The 23,469-nt window shown below is 28.4% G+C and overlaps 2 protein-coding genes across 6 annotated transcripts in view; one reads left to right on the top strand and one right to left on the bottom strand.

Annotated features, from left to right (window-relative positions):
* The window catches only part of LOC111617815 (kynurenine formamidase-like), a 54,527-nt gene extending 31,658 nt beyond the window's left edge, over positions 1 to 22,869 (bottom strand). For 2 of the 5 annotated variants that reach the window (XM_023359123.1, XM_023359122.1), the window contains exons 1-12: positions 22,749 to 22,869; positions 21,783 to 21,844; positions 21,624 to 21,714; positions 21,443 to 21,544; positions 21,323 to 21,371; positions 19,639 to 19,724; positions 18,556 to 18,634; positions 18,370 to 18,470; positions 18,232 to 18,301; positions 17,977 to 18,118; positions 13,847 to 13,951; positions 303 to 358 (exon numbers count right to left, since the gene is read on the bottom strand). In XM_023359123.1, the coding sequence (XP_023214891.1) occupies positions 326 to 358; positions 13,847 to 13,951; positions 17,977 to 18,118; positions 18,232 to 18,301; positions 18,370 to 18,470; positions 18,556 to 18,634; positions 19,639 to 19,724; positions 21,323 to 21,371; positions 21,443 to 21,544; positions 21,624 to 21,714; positions 21,783 to 21,815 (891 nt within the window). In that variant the 5' untranslated portion in view covers positions 21,816 to 21,844; positions 22,749 to 22,869 and the 3' untranslated portion in view covers positions 303 to 325. Of the gene's footprint in view, positions 1 to 249; positions 359 to 9,431; positions 9,477 to 9,808; positions 9,995 to 13,846; positions 13,952 to 17,976; positions 18,119 to 18,231; positions 18,302 to 18,369; positions 18,471 to 18,555; positions 18,635 to 19,638; positions 19,725 to 21,322; positions 21,372 to 21,442; positions 21,545 to 21,623; positions 21,715 to 21,782; positions 21,845 to 22,748 lie in introns of those variants that run through there. The other 3 variants (XM_023359120.1, XM_023359125.1, XM_023359124.1) reach the window with 3 other exon arrangements.
* On the top strand, positions 8,163 to 9,809 carry LOC111617816. Its single transcript, XM_023359126.1, has 3 exons — positions 8,163 to 8,292; positions 8,402 to 8,804; positions 9,607 to 9,809. The coding sequence occupies exons 2-3, from the start codon at positions 8,409 to 8,411 to the stop codon at positions 9,799 to 9,801; spliced, it is 591 nt and encodes a 196-aa protein (XP_023214894.1). The 5' UTR covers positions 8,163 to 8,292; positions 8,402 to 8,408; the 3' UTR covers positions 9,802 to 9,809.
* Positions 22,870 to 23,469: the final 600 nt, after the last annotated feature.

Raw genomic sequence — 23,469 nt, 5'->3', positions numbered from 1 at the left:
AATAAAAACGTCTGAATGACTTGTAAATGTAGACAACGTATAACTAATAGTTTTTTTTTTACATTAGAATATTAACTAATTTTTAATTTTTAAATATAATTTTATATTTTAAAAATCAAAGTGTTACATAATCTTACATCAATTAAAAAATCAAAAAATCTTACATAAAAAAATTGATTATAAAATGAAAATGTTTTCATTATTATTTAACATTTTTATTATATTCAAACATAAAAATAATAATTAAAAAATTAAAAAAGACACGCAATATTTAATTATTTAAAAATAATATAAATTTATACTCAAATAAATTGTCGTTATTCTTTCATTTTTCTTCACATATGAGATTTATGATTCTCTGAAATAAAATTTAAAAATATACATTTAATTAATTTTGAAATAAATAAAATTTATAAGAATAAAAATTACACATTAAAATTTACTAAATTAGAATAATCTTTTTAAGAGTAAATAAGAATGTGTGTGATTTTATAGAGGTTTGTTCGACGTGGTCGTCACCGATTTCAGTAATATTGTGTATGGATAAGCCTTGGTATAAACTTTTATTGAGCAAAAGGAGAAAACAAGCTTCTGAAACGTTTTCGGAATTGTTGTCTGTTAAAAATAAATTATTTTATAGTTTATAACATAAGAATGATAAAATCATAATTTTAATTTACTTTTATTGCCTGCTTGTTTTATAAGCTTTGATGATGTAAACAATAAGAAACGACATCGAAAGATGATTGTTTATCTTCACATATAACAATTTAATACGATATTCGAAAATTAGTAACAACTAATAAGTTTTTGCGCTTATTTAATTGTTTAAAATGTCAAGTTGTTCAAGATATTCTTACATTCCTAAATGAAAAAAATGCTTTAAATTTACTTTTAACATACAGAAATTTCGAAAGTAAATTTTTAAAGAAAGAAAATTTACATTTTTTTAAATAGAAAATAAATAGCCAATGCATAAATTCATGTAATTTATAATTATTTTATATACTGTAAAATTGCATTGATTTAAAAAAACATTTACTAGTAGATATGCGAACTAACGATCTAGCAATTATCAGTCAGATATGGTGCTGCCAAGATACAGAGTTCTCGTTGAAAGGTTACACAAAGCAAACTCATAAGTCACTTGGGAGTTTTTAAACTTCGATTTCTTTTAAAACGTTTCTCCCTTCGCTCAATAAAGGTTCTATACAAATACTGTATATTATTACTGAAATCTGTGGCGGCTTCCTTTTGTGAGTGTACAGAGATGTGCTCCTCATTTCTGAAAATATTCAAAATTGAAAACGAAAACTAAAATTAATTTCTGTTCCCGATTATCGTTTTACTTGAAATGGAACAAGAAAAAGCGTTGTGCAAACACCAAAATATGGCTATAGAAAAATTTTGGGTACGTGTGAACAATAATTTGGTAACAGTAAGAAAAAAAAAGAGTAAAAAAATACAATCTCAGAGAAAAACATTTTTGTTTAAAATAACCAGCGCATACGAAACGCAATTTTGAAGCAAAGGGATTACTGTGTTAATTCATATGACTTTGTGTCCTTAGTAGACATTTATATAATAAATTGGATTACTGTGTCTTCATTCGCAATCTCAACAGATGGTGTCTATAAGCATAGATCTATAAAGAAAAGTATACACAGTTGGCACAGTTACGAATATACACTTTATCTGTGCAAGCAACGGTGCTGCTAATCACAAATAATCACAATTTAATTTAATTACGCCATTATGAAAAAGAAAAATATTTTGATATAAACTGTGAAAATACTTAGTTCTTCAGTACCGCCAACATCTGAGTGAATTATATGCTCTTAACCAAGGGTCTCAAACTCAAATAAACGTATATCAGATGCGGGCCGTATTCATTATTTTTCGGTAAACCAAAACGTACTGTAATTTTTAAAAAAAAGGCTCTAACAAAGGCCCTTTTATTATCAGACTTTTACGACTTACGTAAACATCAGATATTTGAATTTTTTTCTANAAACACAAATAATCACAATTTAATTTAATTACGCCATTATGAAAAAGAAAAATATTTTGATATAAACTGTGAAAATATTTAGTTCTTCAGTACCGCCAACACCTGAGTGAATTATATGCTCTTAACCAAGGGTCTCAAACTCAAATAAACGTATATCAGACGCGGGCCGTATTCATTATTTTTCGGTAAACCAAAACATACTGTAATTTTTAAAAAAGGCTCTAACAAAGGCCCTTTTATTATCAGGCTTTTACAACTTACGTAAACATCAGATATTTGAATTTTTTCTGTTTTAATTCTTGCAAGACGTTAGAAACGTTGATTTTTTAGAAATCGAGGCCGCAAACCGGATATGAAGCCTTAACGGACCGCTAGTTTGCAATCTCTGCTCTAAACCATCTTGAGCCGGTTTTTTGCATATAATAAAATAATAATAATAAATACCTTTTATTGATTTAGCAAATTACTTTTATAAGGAGGTGAGTGAATAATATTATTACAATAATTTTAGTGATTGTACAAAAACCTTATACAATTTATAAAGCATAGTCGTACTGGAAAATTCTTCCAATAGCGAGGATGAAGCCGAAGTTCTAAACGCGAAAACGTGTACGTCGGACGCTTTCCTTTAAGCCTAAAAGTTTGACAATGGTGTTTGTAATGTCGAACATGATTCCACTGACTATCCAAACACCATTGTCAAACTTCTAGGCTTACAGAAAAGCGGCGCTGAACGTCCGACGTACACGTTTTTGCGTTTAAAACTTCGGCCTCAACCTCGCTAATAAATTAATATAGTTGTAATCAATCCCAAAAATATGAAATCTTATTTCATAAAGAGAATCACAACTCGTAAACAAGTAATTGACCATCGTCGCTACCGTCATCTTACAGAATGAACATTCAGCGTTATTTGATACGTTGATTCTTTTGCCATTTAAAGTAATAATATATTCGTTTAAACGAAGTTGAATAAATAGTGATTTAATTTTATAATTTATATTAGATAATAAGTAAATCGAAGAACTCCAAGGAATGAAGAAATATTACCTAGGATTTTAAGATTATATAGGGGAAGGTGGTGCAAGATAGGGTCATGGGGAAAGACTGGGACGTCTGTTTATTTGTGGTTAATGCGCTTTTATCTAGCTGTTATTTGGGGAACTAAATGTCTACTTCAAAAGGGATCATGGAGCGAGAGAACGTCCAAATCGCTCTCTTTGTTTGGAAGTAAGACAGTTTTTCATGTTTCAACAATACTTCATATAATTTTACGCCTGCTAAAAAGTTTCTATAAAGTAAGTATCATTATGAACTTTTACATTAACTTTTAGATGAAGATATTATGGTATTCGAAGTAACCTTTAAGACTGTAATTGTTTAGTTTTGAAATAAAGTTTACCTGTGTTTGCAGTCAGTATGAAAAGTGTACTTTGGGGTAAGATGGGGTACCCGTCTAGCCCCAGGTTGACCATGAATATGACCTATGAATCCAGAAGTATTTTCGGAGGCAGACTTTATTGCTGCAGAGACGACAAACAGGCCCCTTCAGCAAGGGTAGGCCTAACAAGAAACAAAAGACAAATGACACAGAATGCCTCTATTGTGGACGGTTATACTCTGTATCTACAGAGTTGGGCTAACTGTAGCCGTTGTGATAAATGGGCACACTGTTCTTGCGCCAATATTGAAGAAAACGACAGTTTAACCGTTATAATTTGTCTTTCTTGTATATAAAAATATCATCCCCATCTTACCCCACGTGTGGGCAAGATGGTGCATTTACATATCATTTTAAAATATTAAATTTTCTTGTTTTTAGAAACGTTTTTCAAAAATTAAATTATGTATTATATATTATCAAATGTTGTAGTTGCCGAGAATAAAAAAATTATTGTTCTCATCAAAGTGGTTGTCATGTTATGACTTTTCAAACCTTAACGTTCTCATCTTGCCCCACCTTCCCCCAATCTTTCTCCTGCAAATAAACATCTTGTTGTCAGTATATGCCATGTATCTCTCAACTTTTGTTCACAATCTGTTAAAAAACTCTCTCGTCAGGATTAGAACTCCCTCTCTCGGGTTAAAAAACAGCCGGGATCCTGAAAACCGAGAAATTCTTCTCATCCCGGGAAATCCCGCAAATTTTTTAAAAATTTACTTTTTTCTTATTTTGTGTTAAGGTTGAGAAACTTTTGCAAATAGAAAGTATAATTAACTCAAACTGTCAGAATACATTTGTATTTATTAATTTTAAGCCTGCTTATTAGTTTTTTTTAAATTTTTGCATGTCACAGATTGTTAATAATCAATATGTAGCCTATTTGTGGCAGGACACTCAAAATTCTTTACTTGTCAGAACTGGTAATATCTTGAATAATCGCACTGTTGTCTGTCTTAATTTTTAATCATGCCTAGTAGTTTCAATAACTGCATTATGCCAAGTTGTGCAAATTGGGCAAGGATACAAACGAGTATGAAGTTTTTCTTCATAAACCTGATGATTAAAGCCAAACGAATTTCAGAATATCGGGTTATAAGTTTGATGCCGCTATTAAAGTAGCCGAGGTAGACAAATCAAGAATACTACACAGCAAAAGTAGTACTTCAACGCATGTCGAAAACGAACTAGAAATATTCGAGGCTACGGGTGAGAAAACACACATCATCTGTCTTCTCTTAAATGCATTAAAGACGATTCCATCCACATCAATTGAATCGGAAAGGGCAATCTCGGTAGCGGAACTTTTCATTACTAAAATAAGAACCAAACTGAGTGACCGGAATATTGACCATCTTTGCTTTCTAAAATCTTAATACAAAATATTATTATAAATTTTTATAATATGTTTTATTTTTAAAAATCGAAAATTATCTTCTAAGTTAGAAGTTTGATCTAAGTTTATTTATTTATTTTTTTCCTTTAAATTTTCAACTCAATTCAATTCAAAAGCATTTTTGTTGTAAGCAGTTTCCAGCAAACTTTAATCAATTTTTTCTTATTTGTGAAAATTTCTACGTAATTCAAAAGGTAATTTTTAATACATATTTTACACAGCATTATCAATAATATTATTTTGAAGGATGCAGGACGTATTAAATTACTTAAAAAATGAAAAATAGTTATAAAATAAATCTTGAAATCGAATAATATATCTTAAAAATAATTAATTATATCGTTTTTTCGAAATTCCGGGACAAGCAAAGGATCGGGAAATGAGAAACCCTAGTCAGGATAATCCAAACAACTTTCAAACGATAATCAAGATTATTCAACAATTTATCAATAGTAGTGGGTAACATTTCCCACGGTGCCGTTTTACTAGATGATAAAAGTTTAATTAATATATATCAGTTGTTTGTAATCATTTCCTGGCAAGGCAATAATTTTCTTTCAAAATCGAAGCAAATTCAGTGATAAACTCACAGCGAGAAGTGGTCTACCTAGTATCATCCTTATCACGGGGGCCAGGCACAGAACGATTTAGACGAAAACCCTGCTTAAAAAAGAATAGTTGTATTTTTTCCACTTTATCAACCACCAACTTCCCCCAAATCGGAATGCATATAAAATGATCGATCTAATTAACACATCAAATAATCTAAAATAGTTATTAAGCGACGATATTTCCATTTTGACAAGTAATTTATAAAGATTTTTACCTTAGCCTCAATTATCGCTTTCTCCAAATGGAAAGAAAAAGTATTACGAAGAGTAAAATAAATTCCAAATATTTAAAATTTGAAACAGCTTCCAACTTATGTTTCTCCGAATAAAATTTATCTGATTTTTTAATTTGCCTCCTCTACGAAAAATCATTATTTTCGTTTTTTTTTATAAATTAACCATTAAATGATTGTTGTGACAGTATTATTGAAGCATATTTAATCTCTCCCGAAAAGCCACAACTGAATTTGTCATTAAAAGAACATTGTCCGCATATAGAAGACAATTTATATTTGCATATAAATCTTATCTTTAAAGTCAACCAGGTTTCGACCATAGCAATAACGTCATAAGTTTGCAGAATCTCAACAAATTCTTGCCCTTTTAGAGTCATACTAAATGTTCTCTGACAGTTCCAAGAAAAAATTCTCACTGAAGAACTATTAACAGTTCTGTCCTCTATTTTAACTCTTATTAAACTTTCTGAGTGCTATTTCTGTCTTAAAAAAACACATCTATCTTCTGCAGCTCATTAGTCTCCAAGTTATAAGTAAAATTTTCTAGGTATTATCAAACAATCGGCTCTTAAATAGGCAGTTTTATTCAAAAATTTTGCCTTCTTAAAATGAAGCAAAAGTTTTTCCAGCCTTATCCTACATCTAAAAGTCAAATCGTCAAAAACTTTAACCCTAGAATAAATCCGAATCTCTTGAATTCGTTTTAAGTTTTTAAATACCAATTTTTTATCATTCAAACCATTAAATTCTACTAAAATTAAACTGGTTTTTTGGAATTCTGTAACAAATTTTCGGAGAAATGTATTCTACGTTTTCTCTTTTAATCAACTTAAGAAATTCTGTAACGTTATTTGTTAATTCCTCATCATTGCCAATTAAACCAGATATGACTATATTATTCGTTGTGAAATGAATCCAACAAAAAAAAAAAAAGAAAAGACTGCATAGAAAAATTATCAATACATACTGATTTAAACGTTGTTAGCTCTCTTCAATACAGTCAGTCGTTCTTCGTGTTCTTTATGCAAATTAGTTAGCCAGTCGAATTTTGACGACAATTCATCCAACTTAGACAAAATAATTTCGAACTGTTCTTCAAAAAAGAAAGAAATTTCTCGGGAATTGGAGAATCACTTCCTGAGACGGAAAATAATCTTCAAGACGTGAAATCTTTAATTAATTAACACCAGTAGGAAAACGTCGAAGTTTTCCGATGGACGACGAACCTTTACCATGGGGGGAAGAGAAGTACGAGACATTGGTCCCGATTCTGTTCCACACCTCCAATCTCCAACAAAATAAGAATAACAATGATGGTAAATTAAATAAAAACATTTAAACCAATAATTAATTCTTTCAAGTACTAACTTAATTATACAAAAAGGAATGCCAAATTCGAACTGCACAAAAAACACACCAGCAGCGCTCCTTTTTTTTGCATATAAATACCTCAAATCGCAATAATCTTGCGGAACAACAACATGCTGAGAAGAAAAAAAAACTTTGATAGATTTCGCAAATTTCTGCTTTTTTCACAAGAAAGAATTTGAGACCATCAATTTTGACAAGAAACTTATAATAAGAAGAAACATACTTTTAGTTTAGAAGAAATCATAAAATAAATATAAAATTTTTAATTTTTATGCTATAAGAAACGAGAAATTAATTATTAAAAACACAAATGAAAATTTATTTACGATGAGTTTTCAGTTTTTATTGTCACTTTATATTCAGGTATTTCAAACGTATAGAAAATAGAACTTCTTTATTTCTCAGTTACTACTTTAAAATACGAAATCTGTCACAATGTGGTTATTAAAGAATCGATGTTTCAAAAATGTATTTATGTCTATTCGAAAGAAATAAATGTTTGAAACGTGTAAAGAGTATTAAAGATTTAAAATATAAATCGTTTTTATTCGTATCTTCGCTGTTTATGTTTGTGAATTTAAGAAACTAGTCTTACGAATTAGTTTAAAATTAAAAATAAAAACAGGAATTTAGTCATCGTAATGCATTATTTCCCATCCCTAATCCATGCTAGGACCGATGCCATTGCAAATTACACCCATCCATACTCGTGTTCATATCAATTAACCAATCATCCCTTCATAATAGATAGGCTACGATACACATTTACAAAGTGATAATTTTTGTATTACGTTTTATACGTTATATATATGTAAATGCTTCTCCTAAACATTTCCATATTGATAGGCATCATATTCTATTGAATTCAATAGGCATCATATTCTATGATTTATTCAAACAGAAACTGAAGATTTAAAATTTATTAATTGCATTTTGTTCGAATTCTGCTATATTGAAAATATGAAGCCAAAATTATGACATTTCTCAGTCGTATTGCAATAATAATAATCAATTATATTAATAGTTATAATACAGAAACAGTAGAAAATTTAAACAAATGGTTGAAAAATGAGTGTTAATAATATAAAGCATTATTAATTATTATCTGTTTTATCACAATAATAGTTAAATACAATAATAGATCTGTAAAAACATTATATTTAGGCAATATTAAAATTAAGTAGTAAATTTATAAATTTATTCTGTGTTAATTAAGTTTGAGACATGTAAGTAATTATATTAAGATAAAAATTTTTATGTTAATATATTTTAAATAAAATAATTAATAATTTTATATCGACAAGTAATTATAAAATATAAACACCTTCCAAACAGCTTTAAAATGGATCAGAGAGAATCTCCTAGAAACACTTACGATAATATTGAGCGAAGTTTAACTACTTCTAGAGATAGATTCAGCGAGGAAATGCAAAGATTGGCAATGGAAATAAATCGATTAGGAGGTCAAGTGACTTATCGCGAACGAGAATTGATAGGGACACCATCACCATCATCATCTCAACCAACTTTTAGTTTGTCAGATTCTACGCGACACGTGGATGATTCGAGGAGATTTCTGCCGGAATCATCCGGTTCGATACGAAATCAAGAAAGTACAGATAATTATCTTCCTACGGTCGAAGACAAAAGTAATGGAAAATATTTAAATCTTTGTCTCGACATGAAAGGATATTTACCCGAAGATATTTCTGTTACTTCCAAGAGAAATTTCATACAAGTAAGATTTATAAATCTATTTAAGATAATGATTAAAATTTATGGATCAATTTAATGAATATGCATACGTTATTGAAGATCATACATGTAAAAACATCATAAAGCTTTTTGTTAAGTGTAAAGAATAATATGTATGCTACTACAGTAATTGAATTTGAAGTTAATATTCTAAATTTTCGGCAGTGTTTGATTTGGTATAGGCCAATTATAACCCACAGATATGATAAACGATGCGTTAGGAAGTTTTAGTTTTCTAAATTTAAAATATTTACAATAACTTTACGCTTATTTTTCTATATAAAAACAATTCCTTTAATGTTATTATTTAGTATACTCACAGAATGAGAATTTATTTATATCTTTTAAACTAATATTTTGGATATTTCTGGTTTGCGTTTATGTATTTATCTCAACACTGACCAAAAAGTCACTTTTTCTCTTGCCCGAAACTATTTCAATTGACTATTTTTTAAAATATGCTTACATAAAATCAATCCTTTAAAAGATATAACAATTTATATTTCAATGATAAAGACTATATTAAAAATATAAATTATGAAGATACTCAAATTAAGTTAACATATTTTTTATAATAATATGCTGGTATAAGTTAATGCATTATACGTACTTTCTGTTACGTCTTCTGTAGCTCTACAAGTAGTCACCTCTATTCCTGTCCAATTACAATTAAAGTTTTAAATAATGTTTTCGATACATTCAATTATAGTTTTAATTAAGTGAATATCATAATATTTTCTAGTTATTTTATAAAATATTCATATTTTGGTATATATTCGTTAAAGGTACACGCTAGACACGAAGACAAACATACAAATCGGTTGAATGAATATAAATGGGAATATATTCTTCCAGAAGATAACTATCCAGAACATATCGATTACGCTATTGCTCAAAATGGATACTTAACCATTAATGGAATTCTTGCGAAACCCCTTCCATCTGGCAGAGAAAATGTTACATCAATTTCTCGATTATAAAAATTCTCTTTTTCTCTTTAGAATTAAAATTCTCTTAAAAATTTTCATTCTGATTTTCCAAATTTATTTTATTTACACATTCAGAATTGACATATCAACTTATACAGAACAGCACATTTTTATGTGCAAAAATTGCATTTAAACTCAACTCACTTAAACGTCTTCATTATAAAGGTGTTCAGACTAACAAATTCTGAAAATAAGTTCAGAATGAATTTGATTTACACAACATTCTAATAATACTAATAAATTCTAATTATCTTATAATAAAAATTTAAATGAATACTTAATATATATATATATTTTTTAAAGTAGTAATAATAAATTGCTGAAAGACACTAAAAGAAGATAATCAGCATGACTGATACATGAGAAAACATCACAAATTATTACTATTAGTTATTTATTAAATAAAAAATTATTAACTTACTCTATTAAATTACTCATCTGTTAAATAAAAATATTTCATCTTTTCCTATTGTACTTTTATTAAAAATAAACATTTCCGAGGTCAGTACGAGCAGTTTCCCGAAATGCCAAATTGCAAAGGGTAAATTTTCGTTCTCTATTTGAACAGACAATGGATTTTTTTTCTCAAATTCCGTAGTTTTTAGTTCAATATTTGTTTAGTTCCGTTTATAATATAACTATTCTTATCTACTTTCGTCTTTTAAAAATATACTGTACAGTCGAAAGGTTACACTGCACACTTTATCAAAATTTTTATTTACGGGTATTATTATTTAATGTGTTTATTATAATGTGTCTGATTGACAGCCTCACGGTATTATTTTGTCAGGGAATTCACATCGTTTTTGAAGACAGAGATCGTGCTTGCTCACTCAGTAATCCGCGTGACGATTTCATTGAATATTTAGATAGTACAGTATTACATTTTTTAATACCACACACCAGTTTTCTCACTTATGTGTTACTCACTTTGAAATGAAAAAAAAAATTTAAAGCGAAGTAAGTATACACGTCAGCGAATCGCCAGAAAATGCAAAAAGTAGAGCGAATAATATGTAAACACATGACGTTGTTTCCGACAAAATTTTCCCGTTTAGCAAATCGCTCCGTCAGTCCAACACATGATTCTTCCTCTCTCACGTGACTGGATTTTCGGCGGAATGAGACAATTATGTGACAAGTCCATCGAAAAAACAAGAAACAAACAAAACTTGATCAACTTTTTTAAAACATGTGACCTATTGAATAATCTCACACTGTTTTACTTTTCCTCTTAAATGCTTAAATGTAAATTTTACCTTTTTAATAGATTAAAAGGTAAAATTTATCAGCACTTTTTGTTAGTTTTTAATTACCAAAATTAAATATTCGTTCCGCGCTTTGAAGTTGCTAAATTTCGTATTCAGTTTTGACTAAACTTCAGAAAAAGATTTGCCATCGCTGTCATGGCCAATGGTTTTAATAAGCAGACAAGCAATATATACGCGAAAACTATAATACAGATATCAATTTAAATAGTCCAAACTTTTTAACATTCCACGAAAATATCGGCCTATCATTTGAAAAGCCCTAACGTAAGATATAAATAAGGCTTATCTATAACGTAAACAGCAAATAAGCTTATAAATCATAAATAACCTATCAAATTTTGACATATAATAGAACTTAAAAATATTTTCTCTATTACATGCTGAGTATATCATTGCGGTTCAAAAACACCTATATTAAAAAATTTAAATAAAATAAAATATGAAATATATTACTTTTGATGTGTGCTTATTAGGATTTCTCCAACGAAATCCAGGCTGTTTTTTAACCCGGGAAATTCCTCAAATTTTTTAAAAATTTACTTTTTTCTTATTTTGTGTTAAGGTTGAGAAAATTTTGCAAATAGAAAGTATAATTAGCCCATAAAACGATTTGTATTTATTACTTTTAAGCCTTCTTATTAGTTTTTTTTTTAAATTTTTGCTTATTATAGCATGTCACAGATTGTCAATAATCAATATGTAGCCTATTTGTGACAGGATGAAAATTCTTTGTCAGAACCTGTAATATCTGGAATAATTGTGCCGATGCTGTCTTAATTTTTAACTACGCTCAGTAGCTTCAATAACTGCATTATGCCAGGTTGTGCAAATTGAGCTAGGATACAAACGAGTACGAAGTTTGCAAGTATGAAGTTTTTCTTCATAAACCTGATTATTAAAGCCAAACGAACTGCCGAATTATCGGGCTGTAAGCTTGATGTTTCTATTAAAGCAGCCGAGGTAGACAAATCGAGAATACTAGACAGCAAAAGAAGTACTGTAATGCATCTCGAAAACGAACTAGAAATCTTCCAGGCTACGGATGAAAAAAACACATAACATCCGTCTTCTCTTAAATGCATTACAGACGATTCCACACACATCAATTAAATCGAAAAGGGCATTCTCGATAGNATTGTAGAGAAATTACATGACGAATCATTCATTTTAACACAGGTAAGATAATCGTATTATCCACTCAGAGATACAATACTGTGGGAACGACTGACGAGGGCGAGATGAAATATTTAAGGGTTTTCTGCTTGTAAAAGATTAGCTAAATACATTCACTTTATTAACTTAAAATATATTCTTGTTACATATACCAACTAAATTTTAAAAATCTAAACAATGCACTTATTCTTAAAATAATTATTACATATTAAAAGTATTGTTTGTGTTCCATTGTGCCTCACTGTATAGGGTAGTGTGGAACAGTGTGCAGTAGTGGTAGGGGCTAGATGGAACAATCATAAATAGCAACATTTAAGTGAAAACTTTTATTTATTGTTAAAATTATTTATTATTATTGTATGGAATTATGTAAATTTTCTGTAGTCACCCGATTTCCACCAGAAAACACTAGAATCAAAGGTCAGCGTCTATTGTACAGGTTTATTATTATTATTTTATGTATTGTTTTTAATGGTGTATCGTCTGTTCTTTTTTAATGAAGATTTTCTTCTTTTATTGATGAAGAAAGAAAATGTTTATATATATATATAAACATTTAAAAAACACTACAATTTGTTTATATGGCCTTCATGCCTTCATTACTTAAAATGTCAATAATCCTAGATTTACGTGAAATCTAATGTTCTATAACGCCTTTTTTGCGGAAATTTAAAATGTTACATTTTAAATTTCCGCAAATTTAAATTTAACATTTTAAATGTTAAATTTAAAATGTTACATTTACAATGAAAATGGGAACCTCGTGAATATAACGAGGTTCCCATTTTCATTACATTTAATGTAATGAAAATGGGAACCTCGTTATATTCACGAGGTTCCCATTTTCATTGTAAATGTAACATTTTAAATTTAACATTTAAAATGTTAAATTTAAATTTGCGGAAATTTAAAATGTAACATTTTAAATTTCCGCAAAAAAGGCGTTATAGAACATTAGATTTCACGTAAATCTAGGATTATTGACATTTTAAGTAATGAAGGCATGAAGGCCATATAAACAAATTGTAGTGTTTTTTAAATGTTTATATATATATATAAACATTTTCTTTCTTCATCAATAAAAGAAGAAAATCTTCATTAAAAAAGAACAGACGATACACCATTAAAAACAATACATAAAATAATAATAATAAACCTGTACAATAGACGCTGACCTTTGATTCTAGTGTTTTCTGGTGGAAATCGGGTGACTACAGAAAATTTACATAATTCCATACAATAATAATAAATAATTTTAACAATAAATAAAAGTTTTCACTTAAATGTTGCTATTTATGATTGTTCCATCTAGCCCCTACCACTACTGCACACTGTTCCACACTACCCTATACAGTGAGGCACAATGGAACACAAACAATACTTTTAATATGTAATAATTATTTTAAGAATAAGTGCATTGTTTAGATTTTTAAAATTTAGTTGGTATATGTAACAAGAATATATTTTAAGTTAATAAAGTGAATGTATTTAGCTAATCTTTTACAAGCAGAAAACCCTTAAATATTTCATCTCGCCCTCGTCAGTCGTTCCCACAGTATTGTATCTCTGAGTGGATAATACGATTATCTTACCTGTGTTAAAATGAATGATTCGTCATGTAATTTCTCTACAATAGAGAAATGATCTTCATCTTGGACATACAGATAATCTAAACTTACCCCAAATTCTTGTAATTTCTGCAAAAGAAATTAAAAATATAATTAGGTCTATATGCTACTAATCTGGTTGAATTACTTCGTAGAAATCATTAATTTTACTATAGAACAGTTTTGTCCAACCGAAATCGTTTGCTGGGCCAAAACCAAAAATAAAAATACACTGTGGGCCGCACATATTTATTTACAACAAAACATATACAATTACTGTATACAGTATTCTGTATGCATTTTAATATGAAACTTGCTTTTCAATTTTTTCATTTAATTTTTTAATGTCAAGAGGTACAATATAATTGATTTAAAAAAAATTTTATCGATCAATCTATTGCAACTTTTACATTTAACAATCTTCAATTTTGAGAAAAAAAATTCACAAAGATAGGTGATTCCCATTGCAGCTGTAATGCTCATCGCGTTTCTTTTGGGGTTAGGGAATGTATCATTACAGACGTATTTTGTATAAAATTGAACTTTGTTATTGGCCTCAGTTTGTTTTGTTAAGTTATGGTAACGCAACACTTGGGCGATCTGCCTAGGGGATGCCTTCCGGGAGGTCTTTTTAAGGGAAACTGGCCCCTATTTACGCGTTACAGACGTAAAGAAAACCCGGAAAACTCCACGTGGCCAGCCCGTCCGAGCGAGGCTCGAACCCACGACCGAACTCCCAGTGTTCAGGGTACAAAGACCGCTTGACCACTGGTGGGTTAAAAATGGATGCCAGGTCAAAGAAAATAAAACCAGTAACTAACGGTCATTTGATTTTGAAATGACCTACAGAATATAACCGTTACATGAAGCCCTCCTTGGTGGCTGACTATAATCAAATAACTTGCACAGTAAAACATAATTAAACCCATTAACAATCTAAACACGGAATGATTTGAAATTTTAAATCTATATGCGCGCGTAAATGTGTAATTCTAATTGATATTTTATTAGGCTTATTTCCAAAGAATTTAAATAAAACAATAAAATTTCTTATCGTTTATTGGAAACACAGAAGACCATTGTAACTTAAAAATGTATCTATTGTTTGACATTTATTATACATAGGGTAAATTTAAGGAAAAATAATTTCATTATACCAAAACGCCAATTTAAAAATATTTGTTGTTGTAAATTATTGTAAACATACTGATTAAATACATATATATATACAGTATGTCATATACAATATCTATACTAATATTATAAAGAGGTAATGTTTGTAAGTATGTATGTAAGTTTGTTTGCAGCGGGTAATCTCCGAAACTACTCATCCGATTTCAAAAATTCTTTCACCCATAGGCTGTGTATTATTCCGTTAAACATTCATATAAATTAAAATATATAATCTAGGTTAAGGCTTTTATGTCCAACAGATGGCGCTACGAGTACGACGCCCTAAGTTTGCTTTTCTGTGAGGCATTATGCTTTTCTGTAAAAATGAACTAAAGCAGATCATCTATCTATCTATATAAATAAAAATGTAATGTTCGTTTGTTCCTATCGATTCCTTTGAAATTTTGACACAACGCTGCATTCGAATACGCACGTGTTTTTATATAATATACGTGTCGAAATTCCCCCACTGAAGGGAGATGGTTAGGATTAAGGCTTACGGTAAAGAACTCTGCTTCTATTTATACTATTTTAGATGCGGGTTTTTGCGTTTTTGATTGCGTTTTAATAGGGTACGTCAAGAGAATGTACACTAAAAAGAAATTTTTCGAAAAATTTCCCCACCCACGGGGGAAGTGTTATACATTTATAATAGATACATTTTGAGCCACAACAACGCGTGGCGGGGTCTGCTAGTATGTAATACATTTAAAACTTTGTTTAAAAATATTTAATACTCTTTTAATTTCTGATTGTACGTGATAAGGTGTTATACATCATATTAATGTATTTAACTATACATGTGATATTTCATTGTAATAAAAAATCTATACAAGATAATTACTGTTTTAAAAGGGCCGCACAAAAACATCGCATGCGGCCCACGGACATCGCTTCTATAGAACATAGAACACAACACTATAGAACTAAATAATTAGTAAATTTATAGTTTATATAAATATAAATAAAACAATAACAATCTATTTTTATTTACGTTTATGAAATCGGATATAAATATTTTATATCACATAGATTATAACTCTTCAAAAGCTGAAACAACTGTTTCAATCGTACATTAAAAGCTTAATGATAATGTCCTTTATGTAAGAAAACCCATTTAGTTTCTTTTTTTTATTTCAACATACTCCATATTTCTATTATGTTCAGTAGCACAGTGGAGTATGACTATGAAAAAGTTGGCTACAAGTCAAATTTTCCATACGCCATTTAATCACTGTCTAGAACTCTACAATAAGGAATTTATTCATCACCCTGGCTATTATGCATACATAACAAGGAAAAGTATTGAAATCGTGTCGAATTTGATTTTTTTTTTCATTTTATAATAATAAATAATGTAAAAAGTTTTTATAACAAAATCTCATAACAGATGGCGCCACACAAAATTTTATTTATTATGATTAATAATATAAATGTTATTTTTAAAATAAAATCTTATAACAGCCGGATAAGTTACGCAACTCGTTTCTAGATTTTTTCTTATATTACTTTTATTCACATATTGTATTGTATGGCAGTTTCCACATATTGAGTACTTATTTTTTAGGTAACATTTATTTTGCGATCATTCATCCATATTTTAATATCATAAATATAAATAAAATTCTCCTGTGAATTAAGATTTAATTTATAGTTAAGTTTTATGTATACTGTAAGGTCTCTTTTTATGCGGATTATTTTTATGCGATTTTGAAGTTGTGCGGTTTGTATTTCATCCAAAAATGTCTTGGACAAACATACATATAGACTTGTTTAGGAAGCCCGCCTATAGACAGTCTCCAAAAATCGTGGAACGCTCAAAGCTCACTCCATTTGTTCAACTGACATATAACGTTTATGGATGTAAAGGACAGCTAGATCTAATCGCTTTAGTTCCTAGCAATTTTTGATATAAATGTAATTAAACATTAAAAATACTTAAAACTGAAAAAAANGTCCAGAATAACAAATTGGTCTATGTTCAGAAATATCAGACTAAAATGCTACTTGTTAGTAAAAAACATGAGTACATTTGAATGTTTTTCTGTTAATTTGAAATGGTGACATAATGGAGTCTAGGAAAGAGTACTTGGAGTGGAGCACAAATTTATGTCGAATTTTGTTTTACATGGTACCTTGCTTACATGCAATCTGCATAAAAAAAGCCAAACTGTATAATAATTAACTTAAAGTGACGACTGGTGCTGACACCTACAAGACCTAGAATACATTTGGAATCTCAAAACTTCATCAATAGTTAGATTCAAATGTATAATACCTATTCATTACCACTTGGTGATTCGTATTGTAGGTCTGGTTAAATTTGTGATGGACAGGAAGAAGACCCTCCTATTTCCTATAGGGCAAAAAAGTTAGCTAAATATATAGTTATTACATTAATTAAATTATGTATATTTTATTGACAATGAATATATTAAATGATGTATTTTTAATTAAATAGGAACATGACGTGACTCAGATGTTTCAGTTACAACCCAAGAGAATACCCGCTACGACTGCTCAGAATATTATTTTCCTTGTTCGACCAAAACTTTCTCTTATGGATATTATTAAGTTTGAATACAAGTTTATTTTAAGCTTTTATATGAATTTCTTTCAGACATTTGAAGTAATTTATTAAGCAGCCTATTTCTTTTAATTTCTGCAAGCTTTTTTATGCGGTTTTAAGTTAATTTTAACTCGTTGTTTTGGTTTTATGCGATTTTAGAAAATTACGGAATGTATCCCTACTTTTTCAAGGCAAGTAAAGTCTTTTTTTATGCGAATTTTTTATATGCGCTTTTCTGTAGAACGTATCCACCGCATAAAACGAGACTTTACAGTACTTAATATAATAATAAGATAAAATTACTTTGAAAGAAAAAAGTTTGGCGATGTAAATGATACTTTGTAAATAATACACTTTATTTATTCTTACTTACCTGCTGAAAATGCTGAGACTGTTCAATAAATTTCGGAGGATCGTGTTCCGCTATTGCTATGAGAATTTTTATGTTTGTTTCTATCAAGTTCGATGAAATTTCTTTTAGAAATTTGGATGGATTAGCTTTTTCAGTCACCTTACTAAATTAAAAACGCAAGTATAATCATGTAACTACACAAATTTATAAATAAATTTTATGCATTTAATTTATTTTAATCAAAATTAGTTATAAGAAATTGATTTTATAACTTACTGAACGATTTCGAACACGCTAGTTTTCAATAAAGGATAAATATCGTAGATTCCCGATATAAGTACAACACCTAAAAAATTATAATTTCTCAAAAAAATAATATGAAATTATATAATTTAAATTAAAATTAAATTATACCTTTAATGTATTTTTTTATCTTCGGATTGTCTTTCCATTCTGAAGAAAGAAACATGGCTGCCAAATGAGCACCCGACGAATGTCCACTTAAGTAGATTCCTCTATAAATTATTAATTAATATTAAGTAAGAATTATGTTAATTGAGGCTTATAAAGGAATATGATGTTTCTAAAGCATTCGCTTACTTTGACTTTCTTTCTGCGGCTAATTGAACTAGACACAAAATGGTTTGTTTGATCTCTTCAATAATTTCCGTGAGTGTGGCTTTCATTTGAAAGAAATGACTTTCATTAAAAATTGTTGTTAATAAAAATGATATATTCTATTTAAATGTTACATTTCAGAAATTGTATATTAATAATTGTGTTGTTTTTACGATAAATATGCTAAATACTTGTAGTTTAAATACTGTATGATATGATAAGAATACTTCATACTTTTAGTTATACGGGTGATCGAATTAGAAAATTGAAGAGTTAAATACATTAAACTTCTGAATCAGCTCTGAAATTAGATCTTTAAAAAGAATGGCAGTTTAATGAATTCTTGAATTTTTCATGAAAAAGTGTGCAAAGAAGTCTACAACAATATAAACATTTTAATGTATACGAACGTCACAGTACGATTGTGATAATTGTTTTAAAAATTTAATTCAGAATTATAATATTGCAATTTATTTAAAGATGAAGTAAGTCAACTTATTTACTTTTCAAGAATTGATAATTTAAATAATCCCGTAGAAATGTATAAAGAATTAAAAGTCCGAAATAATAAACGACACAGCACAGAACACTGCGGTCTTCCAGCGATTCATTAATTTAAGTGGTATCTTCATATTTTAATATTTATTATTAATTTGATTCGTACAATTTTAAATCGCAACATTTTCAAGTCTTGACATTGATTCTTCTATAAACTAAATATTTTTTTTATAAATAATTATAAAAATCATGATACAATTGCAGCTCCGAATGAGGCGGTTGGAATGCAATTTGGGAGGTAGCAAACCGCTCATTTAGAGCTGCAATTTTACTAAAATCATATATCAATATACATAAGGCTAATTTTTAAATTTTAATTACAAAATTTTATATTATTTTGCGATTGGAAGTAATGGAAAATTTAAAAAAAACAAATTTAATTCCTGCATTACTTTCTCATGTAAGTAGACTTATCAAGTAACCTCCTTTTGTTGAACAGTGTCGAAATTTATCTAATACGATACATAATTTTGTAATATTTTAATTGATAATATTAAAATTTCTTACCAGAAGGGGCTAAGTTATGACCGATTAAAGTTGTAACTACTCCTTTGCTACGGAATAATTTTGCTAGATAATGATACATTTCTTTGCTAAATCAAGAATATAAAAAAATGNAAAGACTAGAATACATTAAAATATAGAATGTTATAATATAGAACTTTAAAAACGATATATAATACTAATTTATAAGCCATCAATAAAGTATTCAAGATAGAGGACATTACCATTAATTTGTTTTTTAATTGTGACGTCAAATAATATTAATGAGTGGCCAAACAATTACAATCGAACACGTTTCAGACATACTTCTCCTTTCATTTATATGCATATGCTTCCTAGTGTCTTAAAATAAAAACTAGAAGTTGTCAAAAGGAGCATATTTAAAAACGAAGTATATATGATATTCCAGCTGATAATGCAATAAAAGTTGACATAACAAGCGTTTTTGTAAAAATATTTCGAACATAAACTTATAGAAAAACAATTTATTATATTAAAATATAATCAATTTTATAGATAAGATGTTATTGATACTGTAATATTCATTTTAGGTCGTCGAACCCTTTTATCAATAAAAATGTAGAATGAGACGACTTTTTTTTTATAAACTTTAATAGTCCTGATATAGAACGTGATATACAGTACAGTACATTGAATATTTCAGAAATTTCGGGAAATTTTAAATCGTTAGAATAACAATTTCCTGTCGATCATAAATAATCGGCTTGCGGATGGAGATACAATTGCATCCTATCCTACCTTAAAGATGTTTTACAACTGGGTTTTACGTCAGACGTAAATTTTAATCTCATAAGATATTTGGTATTGTGTTCAAAGTGTAATGTTCAAAGATCTTAATGTAAATAACTATATATTGATTCGCTAACTCCTAACGACCGTACAAAAACAAAGTCCAAATAACATCTCTAAAGCAGAAACGTGATGTTTGCTTCTTTGGAGTTGTTGCGTGGACTTTATATGAATGTAATTCAATATAAATCAATAATAAAGGTTAACTGAATACAAATCAAAACGAAGAAATGCATTTAGATAGCCAGTTCGCATCCCGTGATAAGTGGCATATTAGAAGGAGCAAGTATTTAAAAAGAAAAGACATAAGATGGGAAAATCCGTTGAAAAATTCTTCGGAAAGAGATGATTTTTTTTTTATTAAAAAATTTTTTAAAATCGGAAACCTGTCAAACCGGAAAAATATTCGGTATCATTCCGATTTACTCAGCTCTTACTGTACTTCTTACAGTTCTGTAAATAAATTTATTTGAAGGAAGTTTAAAAACCTTGAAAGTTTAGGCTTTCAAGGTTGAATGACTCGTTCATTAAATGGTTACTTTTGCCAAGAGATAGAATATTTCCCATAGTTTGCAGTCCTTAAAACAGGATGAAAAGAGTGAAACGTTTGAAGCTAATATACAACTTCCAAACTGTAGGAAAAGCTGGAGAAGCAAGAAGAACGAAAACTGCAAAAACAACAGGAATGTAGCCTCCAGAAAACTGATGAAAGAGATAATTCTGAACTTGAATGAAATGTATTTATTTGTGAATAAGTATTCAATATTTTAATTCATACTTAATTGAACTTTGATAATTATACTAACTAATTTACACATAAAATATTCAATTTTTTTACTATTATTTAATCAATACATACAAATAGAATGTATTTTACCTTCCTTCACTCCAAAAGCCTCCATGAATGAAAGCAAAGATTGGAGAATCTGAAATGATATTTTTTAATTAATTATTTTTGAATTACGTTATTTAAATTTTACGACGATAAATGTAATACCATTTGGCAAATCTTCACTGAAAATATCCATGCCTTTTCCATTGAAGTTTTCACATTTTACGTTTACGCGATGTGGAATTGTTTTAGTTACATCTTCGCTCACTACAAAAGAATTTGCTAAATTAAAACTAGCAATGAAATAAGTTATAAAAAGTTAAATCAAAATAATATTAGTCATTACATCTATTTAAAACATTGATAAAGTTTTCGATGACTTTATCACTTTCGTAACGATGTGACCAGTTGCTTGGCATATAATTTATTTCTTCTTCCTATATTAATATAATTAGAAAATATTTAAAGTGCTAAAATAACCGAAATAAGATCAATGTATATTTACAGGTTCATGTGCTTCTTTTTCTTCTGAAATCATTTTTTACTTCAGTATTAATATCTTCTTTGCTGTAATTGTTAAACTTAATTTAATACTTATCCCGAATATATTCAAAAATTATAGTCACTTAACGATAATAAAACCTTGTATTTAACATTGCTTTTCGCCCATTTTATTATCAGTAGATTTATTCTAATTCTAAAATTATAATTATAATAATAATAATTTTATATATGTACAATACTATGAGATTATCACACATATACAGCCAAGGTTAAGCACATTATATATAAAGAAATATTTTTGCTATAATTACAATTTTAGAATGAGAATAAAGCTATTAATAATAAGAATTTGTTTATTTATAAAAGTTATTTCATATTAAAATATAATTAATCAACTTTGCACAAATTTTATTGAATATACACAGAATAATTTACTTACTTAAAAAATATACATATTATATTTGGGTTCAAGGCGATTCATGCATGGACACGTAGTAGTTATAAGGTCATATATATAATATATACAACCTATATATGACCATAAAGTCATTCAAGAATAAGTGCTTAAAAATACAGTATCTATCTATTTTTAAATTTAATTGCTACTGCGTATAAGAAATTATCACCTTTTTACATTTTTATCAATAAAATCAAGTTTTTTTTCTGGCAATTAATCGCAACAGACATTAAAATACTATTAGTGCATTGCCCATAGTATAATGCTATAATGTGGCCTCTCTCAAGCTTTAACAACACTAATCTGTTTGGATTATCTATATTTGTGAATAGCACTAACTTTAAAAAACGAACATCTACTAAAATACATGGGAAATTTTACGTAACTTATCATACTTAACACTTAAACTACAAATTCGATTAGAACAGAATTTAAAACGTATTAAATAACTTACTTTAGCCAGATTAATCTGTATTTTATGGCTTAAACATTAGTTAAATAAAGCATTACCTTGTAGTTTAAGAATTTTAGATTACTTGTGTAACTATGCGACTGCCACTTAAAGAAGAAATGCTGACAAATACACTGAACTTGCAAGGGATTATAGATCAAGTTACTTTTGACCTTGAATGGATAAATAAAAACTAAAACGATTTTTATTCTAATTAAAATTAAAACTATATTTTTTACTTAATTTTTTGCAATTAGTTAAATTTGAATGAACAATAAATTAGATATTAATAATTAGCAATTAAATGCATTATATATAAATAACATTTGTTACCTTATCGAAATTAGGTCAAGGTTCGTCTAGGCACAATTTAATCTATGGAATGTATTACTGTGTTTTTACATAGCATACAAAACAGACATCAAATATTATCATATGTATATGATAATATTTATCATATACATATGAAAGTCATGGTATATTTAATACTATAAAAGTAAAGACTAGAATACATTAAAATATAGAATGTTATAATATAGAACTTTAAAAACGATATATAATACTAATTTATAAGCCATCAATAAAGTATTCAAGATTGAGGACATTACGTTTTTTAATTGTGACGTCAAATAATATTAATGAGTGGCCAAACAATTACAATCGAACACGTTTCAGACATACTTCTCCTTTCATTTATATGCATATGCTTCCTAGTGTCTTAAAATAAAAACTAGAAGTTGTCAAAAGGAGCATATTTAAAAACGAAGTATATATGATATT

Source organism: Centruroides sculpturatus, unplaced genomic scaffold (genome assembly GCF_000671375.1).
Source record: "Centruroides sculpturatus isolate CEXI.00-Female unplaced genomic scaffold, Cexi_2.0 scaffold207, whole genome shotgun sequence".
NCBI lineage: Eukaryota > Metazoa > Arthropoda > Arachnida > Scorpiones > Buthidae > Centruroides > Centruroides sculpturatus.
Note: the sequence above shows the minus strand (reverse complement) of the source record. Positions and strands in the feature narration are given on the sequence as shown.